General features: G+C 38.4%; 1 protein-coding gene across 6 annotated transcripts in view; it reads right to left on the minus strand.

Annotated features, from left to right (window-relative positions):
* Positions 1 to 426: 426 nt before the first annotated feature.
* The window catches only part of LOC105277651 (rap1 GTPase-activating protein 1), a 109,948-nt gene continuing 86,573 nt past the window's right edge, over positions 427 to 23,801 (minus strand). For all 6 annotated transcript variants that reach the window (XM_011336163.3, XM_011336165.3, XM_011336166.3 and 3 more), the window contains 8 exons: positions 13,810 to 14,124; positions 8,810 to 8,992; positions 7,052 to 7,290; positions 6,446 to 6,724; positions 6,079 to 6,244; positions 5,643 to 5,951; positions 4,837 to 5,400; positions 427 to 4,574 (listed from right to left, as the gene is read on the minus strand). In XM_011336163.3, coding sequence (XP_011334465.1) covers positions 4,413 to 4,574; positions 4,837 to 5,400; positions 5,643 to 5,951; positions 6,079 to 6,244; positions 6,446 to 6,724; positions 7,052 to 7,290; positions 8,810 to 8,992; positions 13,810 to 14,124 — 2,217 coding nt within the window. In that variant the 3' untranslated portion in view covers positions 427 to 4,412. The remainder of the gene's footprint in view (positions 4,575 to 4,836; positions 5,401 to 5,642; positions 5,952 to 6,078; positions 6,245 to 6,445; positions 6,725 to 7,051; positions 7,291 to 8,809; positions 8,993 to 13,809; positions 14,125 to 23,801) is intronic.

The raw sequence follows: 23,801 nt of genomic DNA on the forward strand, positions 1-23,801 counted from the left end.
TTACTGTTCCGCCAAGTGGCGCTAATTTCAAGTGGAATTGCACTGATGCTGTATAAAATGATTGCAAGTTTAAAATTCGCGCCAGTTCTGACGCCATTTTTGCTGAATTTTCGTGTAGTTCTAGTAACGAGAGATTTAATGGAACTGGAATTGATTCAGTTACTCCTATTAAAATGTATAATTTCCTATTAACTTTGACAATCTTTCGAAAAGGTGAGAAATACCTACGCAAAGAATATTTTTTAAAACTATTAAAAAATGTTAACTATTCAAAAATTTTTTAAATCTTCCTTTCGGTCAATAATTGTATTCTATTAAAATTTTTTTTCAAGCGCATTTATTAATAATTATTAAATATACTTGATATTTATCAAGAAGTTAACTGTATTGCTAAGAGATTTGACAGACGTACTGAATGACGAATAATCAGATTGTTATGTTTTTTATTTTCTTTCTTTTTCTGTATTTTATACGAGTATGCTTATATACATATAACTACCCCGATAATCGGAGCTCTCCGCTTTTGAGGATTATTTATATATTGACAAAGTAGTTTGCTGAGTATCGTGCACATTGCGCGTTTATAATTTATTCTTTGTATAACGTAATTTCACAATTGGACCTTAATTTTTATTAATCAATTCGAAATATATTTTTCATAGGATCGCATCACACAACCCTAAGATTATTTACTTCATGTTATTTACTCAATGCATATTTCAGTATTTTGTATATAATTGTGCTTTAAAAAGTTATTAATCACAGAATATAATTGGTGCTATAGAAGCTATACATAATTGGTGCAATTTGCATATTTAGCCTAATTTATATTTTTCACGATCTTATACAATTTTAATAACATTTTCAAGAATATAAATCCTTTTCTTATTTCGTATATCGATTTCTTAATAATTATTCGTAAGCGAAATAATACATCAACATTGTTCTCTTTCTGTTGTTGCATTTTGCACCAATTGGTCGGCAGAGCGGTTAAATGATTCGACAATGTCGATGAACTTTAAATAATTTTCCAAAAATTTGTACGTTTGGTCCAATTTAAAAAAAGTAAAACTAACAAGTAATGCAATATAGTTACGAAGGGTGCAATTTCTAATGTAGTAAGTATTAGAAACAGTTGTACTAACAATTTCCACATACGTGTGTACATACATTTCTATGCAGGTCGCAATACGGTAAATGTAAAGATTGTAGTTCCTACGTGCAACTGAACGAAGCGATCTATGCAATCGACAGAATGGACGCGTGATGTATATCGGTAACATATTTATCAAATTTAGCAAGTATTATTTATAAAATATATTCAAAACATTCTCGACGTAGTATATGTAAAACCAAGAAATTGGATCCGAGTAGTCATGTCAGTTACGTCGTAAGAAATATACTATTTTACGTATCGAAGAATAGTAATATTTGAGTTAGTTGTATAGAAGTGGCATAGCATCAATGTGTTATAGATACACAAAATATATTTATATATCTTAGTATTTTTTTCTCTATCTTCTCATTTCTCTTTTTTCTCTCTCTCTCTCTCTCTTCTAGTAATATTATAATGAATCTCTCTTTATTATAATATAGATAATCTTTCTTTGACTTTGCAAGGCCAGCATAAAAATCACACTAGAGAGTGGCGAAACTTAAGTCTTCGCAGTCGTTAGACAACGATCTCTACTTTGTAATCGAACGCAATTATTCTCGATGTTATATACATTGGTAAAAATAAGGAAGCTCCCTCTCTAAAATTTTCTTCGTACACGAACATTAAATACAAGTCGCAATATAAATCCTTTAAATAGTAACAGTAGGTAGTATATAAGACATTTCCGAAAATACTCAAATCACATATTCTCTAATATAATAATATCGGCATGTAATAATTAATCACTCTTCTGATAATGTGCACGCTCGTTTGGACGCTCGGTCAACATGTCGATCGATTTTCCAGTGTTCTTTGGCTTATCTGTCGCTTATCTTGGATTATCTTCGTCAAGCCCAATTGAATCAGCGTTATAAATATTCGATTGATTTTATCGTTATCGAATATAACATCAACAATCGATTGAAACAGATCGCATATTCCTTTAGATTAAGATAGCAATTTTTTATAAATTCTTTCAATTTAACGTGCTTCAAACATTCACGTATTAAATTTCTTTTTCCGCCGGAATAACAATTTTCGCAATATGACTGGAAAATGTCCACAAGCCTTTTCGAATCTTTGTATAATAAATACGGTAGAAACGTTTATTTAATTAGTGCTACAATAGTCATTCTTTCGATTAATGAATAGGTAACATAAGAGCGTAAAATATTCGTTCTGAAAAGTATAATTTCCATCGAATCTTTTCGACAATACCGCAACAGTTTTAGATGGAGTGCTGGTTTTGTTATAGTATAAATTCATCTGAAATACTGCACTTAGTATCTTTAATTATTATAATTGTTTTCTCATCACACCATTATGTTTGTAAAAATATTGAAAACAATATTTCCCGTACTTTTCTTTTATTTTTATAAAAGTATTTTTTAAATTTTGTACGCAGAACCAATGCTTGAATTATCGATACTATAGCTGCAGCATATCGGACATCGTGTTTTTCAATACTGGAGTGTGTGTATATATATGTATAATCATCAATCATATTACATAAGCAGTAAAGCAAATTTTACGTAGTAAAATTGAAGGAGAAATATTATATCGAAGTGTGACATTATATAGGCAGTGACAAACAGTAGTGTTTCAGCGGAAGTACTTCTATAAACGAACCTTCGATTTTATTTCACGCTAGACGGAACGAACTTGTACTTATCTCTAAGCCGAGGCGTCTCCAACGATAATGTACTACTTAATTCGCGAGGAGAACACATGCGAAAGGAAAACGGGAGAATAAGAGGAACGAGGAAAATAAAAAGAAAAAATTATGAATTTTACTACATTAAACTTTGGTATTATGTGTGAGTGAACGTCGTTGTTCCTCCTCTTTGTGCCAGTTCGCTTAGCGCCTTCGAGTGTTTCTCTACATTAACGGTATTATTTACAAAGATCATACAAAGTACAACGTAATCAAATGTTAATAAAAGGACTAATAATAATCATAATGATAATATAATAATAATAATGGTAAGAGTCGTATTAATACTAGAGTCATAAAAGATAACAGAATATTCGTCAACCGGGAACGAATACAAAATACTTAAACTTAAGCGGTGAACGATAAACGATACTTGTTGTTTGTGTGTGCAAGACTTATCGATAAAGTAAATAATGCGTACGTTTTAATTTAAATTTGGTGCTGTGCGTGATCCGGCTAAAAACGGTTAGACACCAGTCTTCGCTGAAATTAATACGCGGTGGTGATAACTAACGAAGACAGGTGAATTATATAGAAGTACCTTCTAAAACTAATCTGGTGTCTAATAACTAGAGAACTAGAGTTAAACGGATGCGTGTTGCGTGAAAATCTATATCGTGATAAATACTGCAGCTAGTATTTAGATACATACTTCTGCTACAATTGCGAGATCTCTTTGCCTCGGAAGATCGCGTGGTGAAAATTCGGAAGTTTTGCCCAATCGCGGCGGATAATTCGTGCTACGGAAAGAAGCCGAGTTAATATATTAGCTCTCTAACACGTAATCAGTACACAGATACAGATAATTTTCGTCTTTTTCAATGCTGAATCTGTGTGTCTCGTTCTAAAACGGCTAACATTACACATATCCCTACTGCTTTTTTTTACGTCCATTATATATATATATATATATATATATATTGTATATTGACTACGACTGGTCAACTTAGGTCTACTAATAAATTAATAGAGATAAATATATTATGTGTCATAAGTCAAACAAGAACTCTAACAAATTTCGAGCCTACACTGCAAGAGTCTCTAAGATGCTTCGGTCTCTGATTATACAGGACTTCGCAGGATCCTGCACTAATATCCTAAACTAACGCGTATGACTTACACAACTTGTACCGATCTCCACCTAAGAGAGAAAGCTCAATTCGATTGACCAATCTTCGCATCTTCTAAAGCATCTAAATTGCAAATCGTACAGCTAACCGCTCTTACGGATTGCTAATGGTAGACCTTTGGAAGTGACACACGATTCCTGATGAATGGAAGGTACGTAGTGTTTAAGTATTGAGAGACTTGTCCAGCGTCTAATCTTTCGTCTTTAAATGTTCTTAGCGCATTTTTTAAACGTCGTTATATATCGGCATTTTTAATCTCAAATCTGTCGCGCGAAAAAATAAAGAGACAAAATAGCTTGCGTGTGAATTTCGCACGCAGTTTTCGTCAGTATCGATCTTTTAATATCTCGCAAATAGCGGCTTGTGTGATTTGCATCACACTTAATTAAGAGCATGCACTCGCCCGTAAACTTTATACGGTGGACGTCTGTTGATTGTTGTTGTCTAGCGGAATGCTCGTCGAGCACTCCTTCAGCATCGCCCGTAACCGTAGGATCTCCTTGGATGCTGCCGCCAGGTCGGATTCCAACTGCAGTTCCTTCTCACGACGACGTTTCAATTCACGTTGGCATGTCTGCAACACGACAAAGCAAAGCTCCGTGTAGTCGCTCCTCGCGACCGCAGGTTTCCCGAATTTAGGAACTGCGAAATGCAAAGTCAATCCACTTTCCGCCGCTTTACATTTTATCGGCGTGTTTATCTTACTAAACCTGTCTGTGTACGCAAAGTATTCGGGCGGAATTAATGGGATGAAATTTATACGATAAAATATTCAACAGCGAGCCATATCTGCTGCTTTGCATTTTATCGCTTCGATTTTGATCATTTTTACTTACCACATTCTGCCGCAGCAAATCCAGTTTGTCGCATTTGAGTCTGGTGACCTCCATCCTCAGAGTCTCGTTCTCCACGACACCGTCCTTGCCTGGACACCTGGTGGTGTCGTGAGTCTCCGCGGAACTCATAGATTCGAGGCCCGTGTCACTGTCGGGGTATACGGCCTGGTCGAGCTCGAGCTCGCTGTTGAGCGAGCTGTCGTCGCTCTCCGAGATCACTCGTTGCGTTACCTCCGTCGTCGTCGTCGTCGTCGTCGTCGTCTTCTCTTGCGTGCGCAGATTTTCGTGCGTTAATCGTTGAACCGCTGCCGGCGCTGTCGGCAGCGCTGGGGTTTTGTCGACAACGGTGGTGTCGTTGTCGAGACAGACGACGCTCGCACCCTGCGGTTCCCTGCGATCGTACTCGTCCTGTTGCAACGTAGCCAGGCTGCTATCTTGATTGTCAGTATTCGACAGGCTGCTGTCTTGACTGCCGAGACTGCCGCGCTCCGAGTCCCTCCTCAAGGTAAGATCCGGCGAGCCAAGAGGACTAGACGGTTCCACGGAACGCTTTCCGCCGCTCACCTTAACGCAGTTAAGTTCAGGTTTCAATCGTCTTCGTTCGTTTCATCCCTCGATTAATTTTGTTCAGTCCAATTGATAATTATAACTTAATTTAAGCTTTATGTGTCTGTATTTTAAATAAATATTGTTTTTATATATTTTTATTCCTAAAATTATAGTTAATATTTAAGAAAGAAATAAAATTGTGAAGCAAAATACGATAGAAAATGATCTCATTCATCCACTTAATCTTCACGGCTTACCTTCACGGTAGTCGATTGCCGATTGCTCGGTGGACTGGGCTCCGACTGTTGACCCTTTTTGGCCAGTTGCTGCGGCACACTTTCAGTCGACGCGTTCCTTACGCGCGAGATCAGTGCCTTGCGCACGGTATCGATGAACCGCGAGCCACTACCGCTGCTCCCCGAAGCGGACACGTCGCTCGTGGTCGGACTCACTGGGCAAACGTTCAAACCGGAATTTCCCAGAACAATTGAACCGCCGAGGAACTCGGCTGTTTTTGTCTGCAATTCCTCCGTGAGTGATTCTAGCAAAGCTGATCTAGTCCGCAGCTAACAAAACAAATCGGCGAAATTAGTTATCACGAAAATTGCCGATTAGTGGATTATTAGATATCACTAGGCGAGAGCATTTTTGTGAAATAAAAGAAACGAGAAAGCATAAAGAAAAAACTTTTACCTCCAACTTGGAAAATTTATCAGCCTTGTAAGCGGCGTTTTCAGCATTCACGAGCTTCGTGAGCAGGAACTCTTTGAACTCGACACCTCTGAGGAAGACGGCCGGTGTTGGCAAGGTCGGTCCAAACCAAGGAACGTCATCGCGCGCCGTCACGCTGACTTTGTACCTTTATAAAAAAATTTGGATTTATTATTAATTGATAAACGGTTATCCCTAGACAAATGTAATTATCTTCGTGATTCATAATCTCAGATACGGAAAGACACTCCGGCAAACGTTCCGGTAATGGACCGTTTGCCAGATTTCCGCGGTACGCAGCAAGCAGCGTATAAACAGAGAGAGAGCAACTAAGAATCTAAGAATATACCTCGTATTAGGAGTGCAGGGGTCGATGACTTGCACGACGATGAAGGCGTGCAAGAAGTGGCTGGCGATCATGTCCGGGCTGAAGGGTGTCGGTTCCTCCTGAAATATAATGGCGACGATGTCGTTGCCGATATGCCGTTTGCGTTGCAATTGCTGCGAGTCGCCCGGACTATATGGCAACAACGAGGCCACATGGAAGAGCACCTCTCGACCCCGAAATACCTCGTACACCGCCGAATCGCCGGTTTGACCGTGCCGAGTATCCAAACCGCCACGATACCTGAAATGAAATTCGTATTAAAATATAGATCGTAAGTAGAAAGTCATGATACTAAAGCAGAATAAAATAGAAAAAAATAGAAGCGAACAAAATAAATTTTATCCTTCTTAATCTACTGTTGAAAATTTATTAGATAAATGTGAATAATCGATTTCTTAATATTTCCCTACTTTTATATCCGTATTGCTCATAATTTTGTATGATTTGTGAAATCAGCTTTTACAGAATTTCTATAAAATTTGATATAATTGGAAATAAAAATCGAGGAATATTTCTTCTTATATTGCTAATAATGAACTAACAAATAAATATAATAAGATATTTTACCCTTTGTGATCTTTGAGGTCGATTTTTTGACCGAGCAAGTCGAGGAACTCCTGGAAAGCTGGCGTGATCTGTCGGTTACCGAAAAGCTGTTCTTCAGTCACTTGACCAGCCCGTTGATGCAATACGCCGAACTTGAATCTGGAGACGAGTGCGTGCTCGTCGTATCGAGCTATCAATGTACCAGCACCGGGACACATGACGGGCGTTAGAGGACTCACGTTGAGGGACTCGTTGATCGCCTGCAATAATATATTTGAATATTTCATATATGAAGGAACGCATTGAGGGCACGCGTAATCTCGGCGTGCGATTGCGAAAAAACGAGGCAAGGTTTTTCCTGTGCTTTATCGCGCTGGGGTGACTCTCTTTCCCTTTTTCTCATGTCTCTTTTTCTCTTTTTCTCCTTTACTCCTATTACGTGATTGCGCACGTAACAGTCAAGAGATAAAGCATGTATACAGGCGGACGTTAAATAATTCAGCATGTTTATGCGTTTTTGCACACTGGCGGAATCGACAGCGGAAGACCGGATACAGTATTTCCATCGCCCGGAGGCAATGAATTTTTAACCGCCGTTCTATGAACGAACGAATGTTCTATACATTTTCAAATATGCTCTTGAATGCTTCATCAATATTTCTCTTCGGTTCAAAACTTACGAATGATTTACAGACATTACAAAACATGATGCGGATGTGTAAAAAGAGAAAAGTAAAAGTTATTTTGTTTCCCATCCCTCGCCAGACTCGTATCTCAATTTTTATAAAAATACGTATTTTATTCGCAATAACGATTTATTTTTTGGACAACTTGTTATTTCTTTTTTTATTTCTATTAATTTTTATCTTGTGATTCAGTTTGATAAATGTTTGCACGTGTATCGAGAATTCTCTAAATTTGTAATGCACAAAGTGACTACCTTTACCATGATAATGTCTCAATATTTTTCTTGCGGAAGTGCGCCTATGTAAGAGACGTTCACACATGTGATTAGCATTGCTCGTTTAACTATAGTTAATAATCAAACACAAGGATGTATATAATGCCGTGTCTGTTACAGGTGGAACCTTCGTTGATTTCGCTCTTTGCTATAAAGTATCCGATTACACGAGTAATTGTTTGATCTTAAAACAGCTTTAAAAAAAACTAAGCTTGTGCAAACGTTTCATTCTACTCACATTAATGTCGCTCTCCGTAAACACAACGTGACTGTTGTCTCAGGCGTTCCTTATTATCATTTTAAACATACAGGTAATCGAGCATGTGTGTCACGACCGCGCCGCCCAATATAAGCGACGTCTCTGATGTGTAAGTAATGTATGATATACTGCATAATAATTCTAAGTACATATAAGTAATATGTATTTTTAGAATACGAATTTCCATAAAATGTATAAAGATGTATGCATAACGAAGTATAAAGATTGAAATGAAAAATTGTATAACTACACATTTAAAAGTTTAAATATTTCAAAATTTTAAGATGTGAGTAAAGCGATATAAAATAAATGAAAAAATGTTTTTACCCGCACATCTAATTTAAAATAATTTATGAAATAAAAATTAAGTTATAATTTCTCTTTCTTCCTCCCTCTCTTTTTTTCTCTTTCTTTCTCTCTGAATAATTTTTTATTTAATAAATTTATAATCATATCTATATTATACTTATTTTTCGACAAATCTATGTTCAAAGTTATTTTTAACTAGATTTTTCTCGCGAGTTGCTCCGGCTGAAAGAATCATGAACATTGTCTTTACCTTGACCATCTTTGACGGTGTAGGATTTGAACTGAGATTTGTGGTCGGGACCAAATCGTGAGTCGATCCTGCTCGTAGCCGTAGCAATACCCGCCAGTGTTCCTGTCCGGCAACCGTCTCGGCCTTCACCGAGACCAGGACCGGGCCGTTCTCACCGTCCCTTCCCACGAGGTTCACGTGCTCCTGTGAATAGCAAAAAGAAGCCAAGGCGATAAGGCGCCATGTTTCACGGTCGTGCAGGGCAATTATGAATACAATTAGCCACGGTTTCCGGTTTGTCTTCAGAAACAACATATATCGTAAAAGTCGTAGAAAAATTGGAAGTATCATGAGAAACCTTGCAGAGCAATATCAGAGTCTTACGTCAGAATGGATAGTAGAATAATAGACTTTATTTACAAGTATGTTTCAGGAAAAAAATGTACCAAAAATTGAGAAATTTTTAATTTTAGAAATTCTGACAAATTTCTAGTACCTTCAGTAATATTTTATATAAATTATGATAACATTTATAGTTTCTCTCTCTGCGAGATTTCTATTGTTATAATGATATTTCCAACAAACAGCGTTTTGAGAAAAATTCGAAAAGGCTTATTTATCTCTCATTTGCATATCACAATTTTTATAAAATTCTGTAACTTATTATCAAGTTTGCCGTTTTATTATGTTATTAATATAACGATTAGAACAAGATAAAATTACTTTATGAAGACTAGAGTCTTCATATTTAGTTCCACGAAGAAGAATTTAAATATTTATTCTTTTCAGATATTGTAGAAAAATTCAGTATACTGTGACTACTCATTCAATAGAAAAATTGTACTAATGACGTGTTGATGTCGCAATGTGTTTGATGCACACGCTTGTAATGCGAAAGATATTAGAACAATTACAGTAGTTCGCGCGTTCCGGATTCAATTAGACGCTACGAAACTACTATGAGTAAAATGAGTACGCGCGTGCACGCACATGGTGCGGCCCTGAACGCACCGTATTACGCAGTAATACATATGCAAGCTATGTAAACCATAGTTAGCGCGTTTTGTCCCGTAAATATACAAGGTATCTCAATGCGAAACGCAATGAGGACAACGTATTACGCAAATAATTTCCAAGCAAGTTTTGACAGAAAATTTGGCCGATTAGCAGTTCTGCGTCGTGGTGTAACATAAAATGTATACTTGAGAAATGAAAGAAGGAAGTCGAAATTATACATTTCGACAGAATTGTCTTTGCTCGCAGAAATGCGCATTCCGAAATGAAAGTTTACAGAATGCTATAGAATGAGACAAAGTCGAGTAAAATACCATTACTTGAAGCCGATATAACAAAGCAAAACGTTTTCAAAAGAATTTCATTAAAATTGCGTCAGACAATGATCATCGCAATTTATATAACTTTATTTTAAGAATGAGAGCTTTTTAAAATTAACAAGAACTGTGTCAATAGAACCAAACATTTGCCTCTTCGTGCAGACACGTTTCGACTCGACTGGACTTATTTGCCTTTCTTTATTTAATTTATCTGGAAGGCGCGCGCGACCATAATTCAGCGCATTTGCGGGGCTTTCTCGTGAAAAAAGAAAGAAACAGTCCTCGGGTTTAGCTTCTTGCGTTGCTCGGGTACGAAACTTTTACAAGGGACAGCTATAAAAGGCGGTAGGATGCGAACACTTCCTCGGTTTTACGAAGCCGCGATGGTCTCAGCAGCGGGGAGTAAAAACGGTGCATCGTCGTTTGACCGTGCACTGCACGCGAGCAAAAATGCTTAGCGTAGAAGAGATACACGAAAGGTCGGGTCGCATAGAATAGTGCATGGTGAAATGCATACGCTGCTCCCCCTTCCGCTCCCTGTTTTACTAACCTTCGAATGGAAACAGTGGAGGGGGTTGGAAAGGGCAACGCGCCCGGAGTTCACAGGAGTTCACGCCATCAAGTTATTGTACGCACACATTTTATCATTATCATTATTATTGTCAGTATTATTATTAAATTAGTTAGATCTAACGACATAAATGCACCACGATGCATTTCGACCGAAATAAACCGCCAATTAGAGTTAAATTAAAATTACAACTTGTAAATCCATTAAAAATTGAATTAGGACTGAAGTTTGTGATCCAACGATTCACTAAGCTCGCGATAAATAAAATAATGCTGTAAAATAAAAGAATGTCTCGAGGCGAAGATTTATGGGGGAACAGACAGATAAATGTATGGGATATGTTTTATAACTTTTTTGTTCTTGGATTTATGGACGTTTATATCCTCGTGCGCAGTCTGATCGAAATGTCTACACGCGTGCCTCTTCCCGCATCGGGCGAAACAGTGTTAAACGGCAAAGAACATCGTCTGACCTGCTATTACGCGTACTCTTCGATGGCGCGCCCTCCTATTGTAAGCAAAGGACTTTTACTCCGTACCCAGCATCTCCTTTGTTCTCCGGCTCTCGATTGATATCGTTAGCCGCCGTTACGATCGGCTTCGAGGTGTAACCGTTTGCTGTTATACGGTACGAATTACTCGCGTACCGCCGTTATCTCTCGCGAGTAATCGCCTCTTTCTTCTTCACGTGTGACCCGACTTATTCTTCTTTTCTTGAGGTGCGTAACGAAGAGCATTACGAACACCTCGGTATAATACAATACAGGTATCGTGTACTAACAACAAAGAGGCACGTTTAACGCAGTTATTTTTAGACGTGGGAAGATCGATTCACATTGTGATTGTAAGGATTCAATTTTGATTAGTAAACGCACCACACAATCGTTCCGATTAATATCAGTTCGAAATTAATTTTATCTATTGCGTAATATAATTACGTCACATTCATTATGCTTTTATTACATTTTTTGGAATAAAATGAGGAAAATTATTAAATTTAACAGTCGCCTTCTTCAAACTTTTTACAGATATTAAAAGACTGAAATTAAGATTTTAAAACTTGGATGTCTTGAATATTAATTACGAGTAAATCGACTTTGAATTCTCTTTAAAAAGAAAATTCATTTTTTATTATTTTTTGTGCGTATCAAGATAAACGAATATTTCTGATGTTACTCTAGCATCATGATGAAAATATATTTACGATTATATAATACTAATAGGAAATAATTCTGGTTTGTTTTCCTTCTCAATGTCTTGTGCTTTTCTGCGCAGTTATCGTAAGCGTTACTTTATAAAGTTACGGTTTTCCGTGTTACAAGTCAGAAAGATGAAAAACGAGCATAAATCAAGCAAAAGGTAACATAAGCGAGTAACAATAGGCGGAACGGGAACTCATCCGTCGAGCCTTATCTAGGAAAAATATGCAATGCCGGAAGCGGAAAATAACGTGTTCTCTTTCGTATAAAATCCGTGCACAATTTAATTATTCACTAATTAGTGAACTCCTCGAACAAATACGTAACACTGGCAATATCTGCAAAGTTTCTTGCAATAATACATTAACGATACTGATACTATATGAGAGCTGATTGTGAATATAAGAATTTGCTAATGTGATATAATAGTTAACACTGATAATGATAATAAGTAATGATAACTTGTCTCGGCAAAAAATCCGAAAAATCAAAGTCTTTCAAGAGTCTCCCAGCTTTGCTTGGTGTCTTCCGAGTATTTTAACTTATGCTCGATATTCCGTGCATTTCCAGTAACTCTGCAATATCGCGGATTTTCGTTGCCGGCGGGTCTATGCCCTTTTTGCGCCGAAGGGCATCCTCGTGCAATTTATACGCGCATTAGAATGCGTTTCTCTCTGCGTGCGCATGTCTCTCGTCGTTTCCAAGGGAAATTCTTCGCATCATGACGATGATGATTCGACGACGGGGAGGAAACCGGGGAGAGCCGGGGGATAGGAGAGGGCTGCAGAAGCGCAGAGGCGGAAGAAAATCGCGGGTAGGGATCGTGAAAACGACCGACGACGGATGAATATCAACGGAGGAGGAGAAAGAGGGTGAGGAGGAGAAGAGGATTCCCTCTTGGTTCCAGGCACCGGGTTCTCGGCGTGGACTATGAGAACGTTCCCACTCCCACGTCCAAAGTACTCTTTTCCTTTTCCTACGTGCCTCTTTTCCCTCCCGCGCCCTTCCCACCCCCGCCTAGCCGTGGTTCTTCCTTCTCTCCCTCTCTTTATCTGCGTCTGCATGCGTCCTTCTATCCTTGCACACCTACGTACGCCGGTTGAGCGATCGCGGCTCATCACGGTTCTTGCGCTCGAATACGATTTCAGGAGCGGAATAACGTTCACATGGTGCCCTAATCCCGACGATGAATCGGATAAATTGTAGAAGTTATTCGAAAAAGAGCAGTCGGAAATATGAAATATCAAGGAGAATGAAAAGGTATAAGGTACGACAGTTTCAGACCTACATGACCTAGAAACAAATCTGTTCTTTGCAAGTAAAACATCTATGAATATCTAGAGACATAACAATGTTCACGTATTGTTACGTACTTCTCTTTCGTAGTCAGTATAGTTTATTGAAGAAAATCAAAATCATGTCTGTTGTATTCCTAGTTTTGATCTTACCCCACGTTCTTGAAACAGTTTTCACTTTATTATTTATTCAGTATTATATCACGTCTACTTTGACAATGAATTTATTTTTCAATTTCATATACAGACTGTTAATGAATAGTAATTGTGGCAGATAATTGACTGCAGCATATCCGATAAAGCTCTACCAACGACTAATACGATTGGGAATATGGTTGATAGATAATACACCGGAGAGAATAGCACTGATTACAGAGAAGCGGCCCATTACTATAGACGTGCCAATGCCGTACTTCATCGATATAGACTGCATCATACCTGGTGTCTCTATTATCAAAATAATTAAATGCTCGAATATTCAAATATTGCATTTTCTTCTATAATTCCTGCGTAATTCTCAAATGGAATATGGCCACGGAGTCAAGATCATTTTCTTTTGAATTTCCATTTTTACAAGACCAAACATTCTCGGGATTAGGAGGAAAGATTAGAAAAAAAGTTACCCTGCCGACGAAGAAGCGACGATAACACTTGGCCGTGTCGTCCTGGTCTATCCTAGGCTGCCAGGCCGGCTGTGCTGGCAGCAATGCTCTGCCAGCCGAGTCGAGGGTATGTCGATGATCGGTACCGTCGACCCAGTATCCAGTCGGCGTGACCACTAAGGGTGGCTGGACGCCAGTCGCGGTCTGCTGCTGCAGAGCCGCCTCCATGAGAGCTTTACCCAAGGGTGCATCACCCACCGGCGATGGCGACAGCGCTGGGGTGTGATTGCTGGTTGCACCACCGGGACTCGACGTTGTCCTGTCATCTCTGGGCGTCTGCAATAAAATTAAAAATGTTTGATATTATATAATGCATCTGTTATAAGATTCAACTTTTTCAACGAAATCAACAATATTGGTGCAATAGTTTCAGGAAATGTGAAATTTGTTACATCTTTTTATATAATTATATTCTCTCACTAAATAAGATATTGTCTAAAATAGTAAACTTTCTTCCTGACAAAGAATTTATTTTTAATATTTTATTTCTTTTGAATATGTAACCAGATAACATATTTCGCTCTGTTAAAAATTAACATTCAAATACTAAAAGTAAATTGTATTTTGTTCATATTTAACAATTTCCTTCCTTAATTGAGCTTCTTCATTAATAACTCAACAGTTAAAATGCTTTCTTCAGCATAAATCCTTCACTTCAACATGAATATTCAATATTGCATTATAATTCAATAATCCGATATCACAAATTGCAAATTCACACGCGATATACTGCTATAATCAACGTCGACACGTTTGCTTCATCAACTTCCGCCCATTAATATCACCGAACGTTATTGGCTATTCGCTTATCAGTTGCCAATGTAAGTTCGATTGCTCGTTTTCGCGGCTCGTGACGTTGATTGCTTCGTGTTGCTCGTCTGCGTCTCGTTCTCTCGCGGCGAGCGCGATCGATCGGCACGAAGAAGCCGCGCGTGTCGTAAACGTCGAGGAGAGATCGAGGCGAGTAGGTCGAACGGTACGACGCGATCCTATATGCGCGCCGTTGGAGAAACGGAAACGAAATACGTTCACGTGTCATCGTATACCGAGCGCACCCACGCAGAGATCCTCTTCGACACGGGCCCTTGCGGACGTCGACCGGTCAGAGATATCGACTGTTACTCGATCCGGGTGACTTTAAGGGCCCCCTCTATGCACGCGGGATATTGGGCAGATAATTATTAGCTTATTCGACGATAACGATATCAATGTCCGAGTAACGTCGAGCAAACGCAAGCCCGAGGCGTCTGATAATCGCTACAACCGCGTTATCTCGCTGCACGATGGCGTAAATTGATCGCCTTTTCTCCTCTCAGCGTTACCTCGGACGCGGTATTTCTCCGATTAAGGGGGGAGCCTGCTTTAGAACGTTGAAAATAAGGTATAATTTTACGAATTGTTTTGGAGAAACTATACAGCGGATCATTATAAAACTTTTATGCATTTATTAGTACATGTTTAAAGATAAAAAAATTATTTTTTGATTTGAATATATCGCCTGTAGAGGTCGTCCTGGAGGCATCTTAGTGCAGCCGGCATTGTAAATTCGTGAGCATTCTCCTGCCTCCAAATTTCATCCAAACTGAAAAATTGAAATATTTTCTTGTTATTTATGAATTCCCATCGTCGATGAACCTTTAATATTCATAAAAAACATTAAGTTAAACAATTATTTTTGCATGAAAAAGTTCAAAAACTTTGCCTAAAAATCGTACTTTTGTGTTCTAAGCTCCACCATTTTGGCACTTTTCAACTTTTTTCTTCTCTCTTTGGTTCATCGACGATGGGCATTCATAAATAACGAGAATATATTTCAATTTTTCAGTTTAGACGAAATTTGGAGGCAGAAGAATGCTCACCAATTTGCAATGCCGGCGACGCGGCTGCACTAAGATTTCTCCAGGACGACCTCTACAAGCGATATATTCAAATCAAAAAATAATTTTTTTATCTTTAAACATGTACTAATAAACGCATAAAAGTTTTATAATGATCCGCTGTATAGTTTTTTCAAAAACAATTCGTAAAATATACCTTATTTTCAGCGTTCTAAAGCAGGCTCCCCCCTTAATATAATAGGCAAGAAGCAAGAAAAAGCCGGCTAACGACGAAGCGCAGTTTCGCGGCGTTCGCCACTCGCGATTAGCCGCGATTAGCACTTAAGACTATCGCTTTTGCCAAGTTAGCGCGAGTCGAGATCTGGATTTCTCCGGCTGTGCGTGTAAAAGCGACCACGCGCGCAAGAGCACGTTTTCTCCCGATTTTCATCGGGAAGGAAATCTTATTCGTGTCGCGCGAATATAATCATCCGCTTCGCGCTTCCGTCTCGATTCAGCTCTCCGTTTTGCTTCTGCGAAGCTTAAATCTTACTCATATATAATCTTCACTAATCACTTCGCATATACAGGGTGATTCGTATAAAGTGACCGATTTAATTATTAGTGAAATTTGAAGACATATGAAAAAAGAGTTTATACCGATATGTTCAGTACAAAGGGGGACACCATATAACGGATACGATTATTTTATGAGTGGAGGCGTTGAGGACATTTCAAAGTCAACTTCTTTTTTTTAATGGGATGCTGTATTTTTTATTTTATAGGATAGTAGCCCTTTTTAATATAAATTCAATGATACATTACATAAAAACATTCAAGGCCAAAAATACATGATAAAATAAAATTCAAATGTATGATCTGTATATCCGTCTGTCGTTCGCTTTGGCTCTCAGTATGTCTAGGTCTATGTTTATGAGCTGTGTTTTCTTTGGAAACTGCTATCATAATGTTATTATTACGAAGATTGTAAGGACAAGTGATGCTTACAAACGTTGTGAGTGCCAAAGCGAACGCAGCCTTAGTGTGAGATTAGTCGTAGCACTGAACGTAATGGCTAATTACAATAATTCACAAATTGTAGACATTTTGATAACTTTTGGTGAATGTGGAAAAAATGCAGCTGAAACTGCAAGAGTATTAAATGAACGATATCCAGATCGACATAGACATAGTGCCCGTTCAATATTACGGATTATATCACGAGCAAGACAATTCATCTGTGTCGTCGAGTTCAAGGTCAAAACTTTGAACATTTATTGTGAAGAACAGAAATACAGATCATACATTTGAATTTTATTTTATCATGTATTTTTGGCCTTGATTGACCTTGAATGTTTTTATGTAATGTATCATTGAATTTATATTAAAAAGGGCTACTATCCTATAAAATAAAAAATACAGCATCCCATTAAAAAAAAGAAGTTGACTTTGAAATGTCCTCAACGCCTCCACTCATAAAATAATCGTATCCGTTATATGGTGTCCCCCTTTGTACTGAACATATCGGTATAAACTCTTTTTTCATATGTCTTCAAATTTCACTAATAATTAAATCGGTCACTTTATACGAATCACCCTGTATAATCTTCCGAGCGTTTCTCTGCCTCCATCTCGGGTTGCAACTCGACTTGCAGAGTGATACCTGCAAAGTCGAGTACACACACCTCCTCGCAGACTTTACGTTAATCGAATTATTGTCAAGAGCAAGAACAGGAGGTGAATGCCAATTAATTGGAGCAGAATAGGTCGAATCGCGGCGAGTTCTCTGCGTGAACGAGGTAATTTCATCGAGTTTCGGAGGCAGAATCGACGCATCAATGGCGATCTCAACGAAATATCTCGCGCGGAGGTGCGCAGCCGGCTTTGATCGATCAGCCACGCGCATTGCGAGCGGGATTACGTTACGCGTGTTACGTGCTGTCGCACACACGTGCGCGTTCATTCGCTCCAAATGCACGCGCGCGCACGTGCTGCATGCAACGAGGTATTCGAACGTTTCTTCGCGTGTGTGGGACCGCTATGCGGTATCGAAATACCACTATGCAATTTAGTTATCGAGTGTCACTTCGGAGCGCCGGGACGCGAGCGGGCATAATCAGCCAGCCTCGATTAAACGGTCGAATGGCAGATTATTAACGTGTCGATCGCGAGTTAATTCCAAATCCGCGCGAATCGCGATGATCCTTCAAATATCGAGTTAACGCGTCGGTTTTCAGTTGGCTCCAGCATGCTAATTCTAATGATTTTTCGTTGAAGATATCTCGACAATTACGACTCGCGTGTGTATAACGTAACGACTACATTGAATTTCTAAAATTGCATAAATTTTTAATTATTTGAGCTCCAGCGTTGGATATACTATATATAAAGCTTTTATAAAATTATTAAAGATTTTTTTAAATGATAGATAAATTGAACTGAAGAACTCGAGAGTTATCAAAATTGGAGCTTAAATAAATTAAATACGATTTCATAGAAATGTTTTAAGGATAAAAACCTTGCAGTATTGTAGATATTTCTTAACTAGCGCCTTGTCATGATGGTACACGTGCATTATCGTCATTATGTAACGTATATATAATTTTACGCTATCGATGGTTTGAACGCATCAAAGTCACATCGACGTGTGTTCGTTTGAGACTTGTCTCGATGAAATCGTTCTATTTCGAGTTTGGTTCCGTTTGAATGTTACGGCAGAATGAACGCGATTTTAAGGGGAGAAGTCGCGGCGCAAAGTGGAGAGGAAAAACGGTGAAGCGGTGTAAAACGCGGTTAAAAGTAATGCGGATGTGGCCTCTCGGATTACGTTTCTTCAGGGTCTTCTTCACTCATTTCTGCGCTCTTCCTCTTTCAAACACGCTTCCAGCTATCGCGTGTCTCCGGAGAGGGACTCTCTCCCTTCGCCCTGCTCGTCCGCTAATTTTAAGCACCTCTAATTTCGAGCGCGAGCAAGAAAAAAATTCCGGTGATGGAAGTGTTCGAAAAAGAAGAGGAAAAGAGGGACGAAGAGTACAGGCGCGCAGTCTCCTCTGCCAAATATAAACCCCAGCATGGCGGTCTGGGTAAGGGACTGGAGAAGGAACTATCGCAAAACTCTTCGGTTTCGGCTACTAGGAGAACAGGCTCAGCCGTTATATTTAGAGTATTTTCGAGGTTCGGACGCGATCGTGACTTTGGATGAATTCTTATGAGATCGGAATAATACACGTATAATATGTACACGTACATATATGAATAAAATAAGAAAATACTTTTTCTTGAATTCTGAATCAAAATGGACACAGAACTCTGCTAACGTCTCTCAGAATGGTCCATTTTGATTACATAAATTTCTTATCTGGACGTTTATGTCTGCCAAAATGTTCCTAAATCGATGGAAGATAAATACAGAATTGTTTCTTGTAAAATTAATTAATTCTTCCTTAATAAAAATAAAGTGTCTTAAATTTAATTAGTATTCTAAATTTAAATATTTCACTCAATAAATATTTTGTGTTTCACATGTCGTTACACTTTTTCAATAGAAATGTAGATTTTTAACTCTTCTCTTGGCACATCGCGAGCATTGTTAAATACCCGAATTATTGACGATGTAACATCTTCCGAGGCAATCAACGTTCTACTGCTGACTAGATCTCGATGGTTGTTGAAAGCGTCGAAACCTCCTCGTTTCGGCTCTCCGCCAATCGCGTTCCCGATAACGCACGTACGATGGATATTCAGCAGTGCAGCTGCCGATATATTATTACTGGTACCACCTGCCGCGGCACCATATGCTCGCATTATTAGCACCCACTGCCCGGTTTTATGGTGGTTCACCGTATAACCGTGTAATGGGATGAAACGTACTTTACAGGTGGCTTCAAACGCTAGACCTCGGTCTAGAAACCAAGAAAGAAGGAAATCGTTTCTCGTTATTGAATCAACTTCAAGTCCGAGCAAATCTTCGGGCGGAAGTGATAGAAACGACGTTAGCACAATGCAGTTTGTGGATATCGCAAGGAAAAATGTCGCAGGAAAAACCAGTCATGTAATAATAGTTCTTGAAACATCGGTTTTCTCGATCTTCAATCGCAGTGACTTTTCGCAAGATAAAGTCATGGCGACGCACTTTTTCTCAATTTTTTATCTCTCGAGAACTGCTGACGTTTCCGCTAATCAATACTGGTTAACTCGATACACGTGTTCCTGCATAATTGCTCCCGCGAATTAATGGAAATACCAATCCGACTGTACCGATGCCTTGCCTTGCCTTGCTCGTGATACGTGCACATGTACCACGCGCTCTATTTTCATCACGAAGAATCCGAGGTGAAACTACTTGCGTCCGCACGCGTCTTCGATATTTACGACGGTTTGTTAACATGAGAGAACTGCGCGTGCGAGAACAACGAGTGCGAACCTTTCGTCATGCGATTTTCGTGAGATACATCCGCCACTGCTAAACAGCAACGTTTTTTCCACAATATGGCTTAATTAAGTACCTAATTACGTTGATGCACGCGAGCTCGATTAAACAATAAATGAATGCACGGATAATTTTGTAAAACAATAGTAACAATCGAACGCGACAATTTCATCGATACCATGACTCAATTGAAACACAATTAAATGGTTTTAAATGCTTGAGAAGATTACTTTTCAAATTGAAAGAGCCTAAATTTATCTTGATTAATTTTGAATTAAGTTGGATCAGATATTTGAACAACTTAATTTGATTTTATCGAATGAATGAATTAGTCGACTACTGTGTTGAATCTTTAATTAACTATCGATTTCCCATTGATAATAATCGAACGCGATTGCACGAAAATCGCGGCTTATCCGTCCATAATTAATTGATCCTGACTTAACGGGAAGAGACTAAGTTCTGGAGAAAGTTGCACTCACGTCTTGTAAGAACAAGGGTCGATTGTATTCGATTGGCTTATCTAAAGTGATTCACGTGGCTGAGTCATACACGTGCAAGAGACTGGAAGAGCCATAAAAGACTCTTTCGGACCTCTCAATTGGACGAAATAAAAAGTCACAGCCCGATATATGATTCGTACAATTGTCTCGTTATATAATACATTAGTATTAAGTATAGTGCGAAAGAAAACTGTTTTATATTCCTATGTTCTTCAATAATAAATTACAAATTTTAACATAGATCAATATATTATTTAATGTATATAACTTGATAATAATGTTAATACATATGTAGAAACTTAGCGAAAATTGTATGCAAATAATATTATAATTATTAACAAATAGTATTATTTAATATTAACGCTAAAATTTTATATTTTCATTTGCTCTAACTACTATATTATAAGACAGAGCAAATGAAAATATAAAATGGACAATGTATCATTCACATCACTCTTTTTGCATTAATCAAACTACTATATTATAAGATTGATTAATGCAAAAAGAGTGATGTGAATGATACATTGTCCATGCATAAAAAGGATACTATCTCTTGGTCGACCCGATGTTCAGAAAACTGTATTGCTCATTAGCATCCGTCTCCGTGCGACGTCGTACGTACGTAGTCGCGTATATACATCTACCGCCCATATCTGACTTACATAATATCTCTCTTCATGTTTATAAATACCCACTAGCGCGATGTGAGAAATGTGGAAACCCGTGTGTGTACGCGGACAATAATTATACCCTTTGAGAATCACTGATTGCCGCATTTTGTCGAATCGTTACTGCACTTCGAGGCCAATTCACAAGCATTATTTGTAATAGTATCTATAATAGATAGCATCAGCTTATAAACGTTATATAGATATAGTTATCTTTCTGTATGCATTGTAGGATATCGTTGTTGCAATACTTTCATTAGTTATCTGTATCTCTAAAAATTCTACATTACGTGATTGTGCTAGTCCAACGCATATGTAATATGCACATTCGACTTCAATTGCTATCAAGGTTTCACAATCAGTGTAACAAATATTACGAATCCATGAGACAAAAATTAAAATTAATCTAATCATGTTTAATAAATCCAACGATCTCATCAGTAAGATGTTAAGTAAGATATTAAGGATATATATTGACGAAAATATATAAATATTTAATATGAAATATTACGATACATATTACAGATTATTAGTTGACGCAACCAACTTTTATTATCTCCAACTGTAAAGTTACGTCGACTTTGCAAACAACCGATTCAATTGTGGCTGGAAAATCAATAAAGCGCTTCAAGTTCAAGAGAAGAGAAGATCGCTCGTGGAATAGTTTGCTATTTCCCAAGAGCGGAAAGTTCCGAAACAGCATGACGTGCTCCTGGTCGGTTAACAACTCTCATCAGGGGAATCATCATCGCTCGATAGTGCGTAGGTACATATCTACTACCAACTAACCAGTCAGTACTATCAACCTCGGTCTAGATGTGAACAATGGTCGACCGGTGGGGTTGTTGGCACGTGAGCGTGAAAATTATACAAGCCGAGTAAAACGAGTCAGTGAGTGGAGATTGACTTCAAGTGGGAGTTGAATTACGAAACGCAGGGCCTATTTTATATTAAAATAAAAAATGAAATGATTTTTGTAGTTTTCAAAATAAGAGTAATATAATTACTCTCTATTATTAAAGTAAGTTTTAAAATTAAAGAATTTACTATTAGATTCTATTGTGTCTAAGTGATATAATAAATGTGAAAAATAGAGGCAAACCTTTGACATTTTCCAATTCTTTTCTTCCATATAACAGAATTAAAAGTAGAATTCTCAGTTTGATTTCCCTCATTGCTAAAACCAATTTTATATAGTTAAAATGAATCTTTCATCGTATAACTGAGAGTTTAATCAAATAGCCAAATAATTACAGAAAACTCTTAGGGACATAGTACGTTTTTCACCACTAACTTTCAAAGAGAACGTACCAAAATCTTAAGAAGATTGGATGTAGCAGAACTTCCTACAAAGAAGCAAAGAGCAAGCAAGGATTTTATTACATGCGTGGGAGCGAGAAAGAGAAAGATGGTGAAAGTAAGATTCTAGGTAGGAACAGAGGTAGGAACAGCAAGTACGAAGTGACTCATCGGACTGTGGGCAGTAGGAAACCCTTGATTATATCAACGACGAGGAAGACTGGCGAATAGGCAGGACTTACGGAGGATTCTGGGAATCACGGAATCACCAGGGTGCGGTGTTACCCGCGTAATTAACTGTGTCTGGCGGAAAAGGTAAAGTTACACCGTATAAAGCGAGAAAAATGAAGCAGAATACTGTGTACCAGCATCACACGTCCCATTATACGATAGTAAAACAAATTAATTAAATTATACGATAATAAAACAAATTAATTAAATTTTGTAGCTAATCGCGCGCGCACCGGATAGCACAAGGCTTCTTCATCAGAAAATACGAGGAAATTAATCTACGTTTTAGGAATTTCATCCACGTCTGATCTTTTCCTCATCAACTTTTTTACGAACTCGAGAAAATTAATCTGAATTTAACTTTCTCGACTGTAAGATTAACTTCCTTGGGCTCGCGAAAAAAGTCACGCCGCTGTTACAGAGAACTCTTCAATTGCGCTCGATCTAATTTCATCGTGAAACTTCATCGCACCATTTCGGATTAAATGTGCAGGAAACTACAGAGCGGCACGATGCTTGATGAAAATTCGTCGGTGTTTCGCAATGAATAAAATAAAACCTGAACGTATTCCGCAGCAACAAATACTATCTACTCTATTGTGCTGCTTACCGGGATGCGGAAGCGAGAAACGCATGGGAATCCTCCTCGTGCGCGCACTTACCCGCACCATTCCTCTTTCTAGAAACCGCCAAAGTGCCTGCAGGTATAAACGAGTGTGCCTGCTGAGAGAGTGATGACAGAGAAAGGGCGAATTAGAGTGCAACCCCTGAGGGCAAGAGACGGAGAAAGAGAGGAAAACCGGGTATCTCTTTTCTCGGAATTTCAGGGGGAGAATGCAAACGACCGTCCAAAGGAGCCGCAGGGGGAAGGAAATCTAGATACGGAGACTGCGGACCTTCGCGTCGATACGTGCATGCTTCTTGCATAACGTTAGGATCGATCGGAGGAGACTAGACTAGACTAGTTAGATAAGCGTACGAGCAATTTCGTCTCTGTGAGTCATAT

Source organism: Ooceraea biroi, chromosome 7, assembly GCF_003672135.1.
Source record: "Ooceraea biroi isolate clonal line C1 chromosome 7, Obir_v5.4, whole genome shotgun sequence".
NCBI classification, from domain to species: domain Eukaryota; kingdom Metazoa; phylum Arthropoda; class Insecta; order Hymenoptera; family Formicidae; genus Ooceraea; species Ooceraea biroi.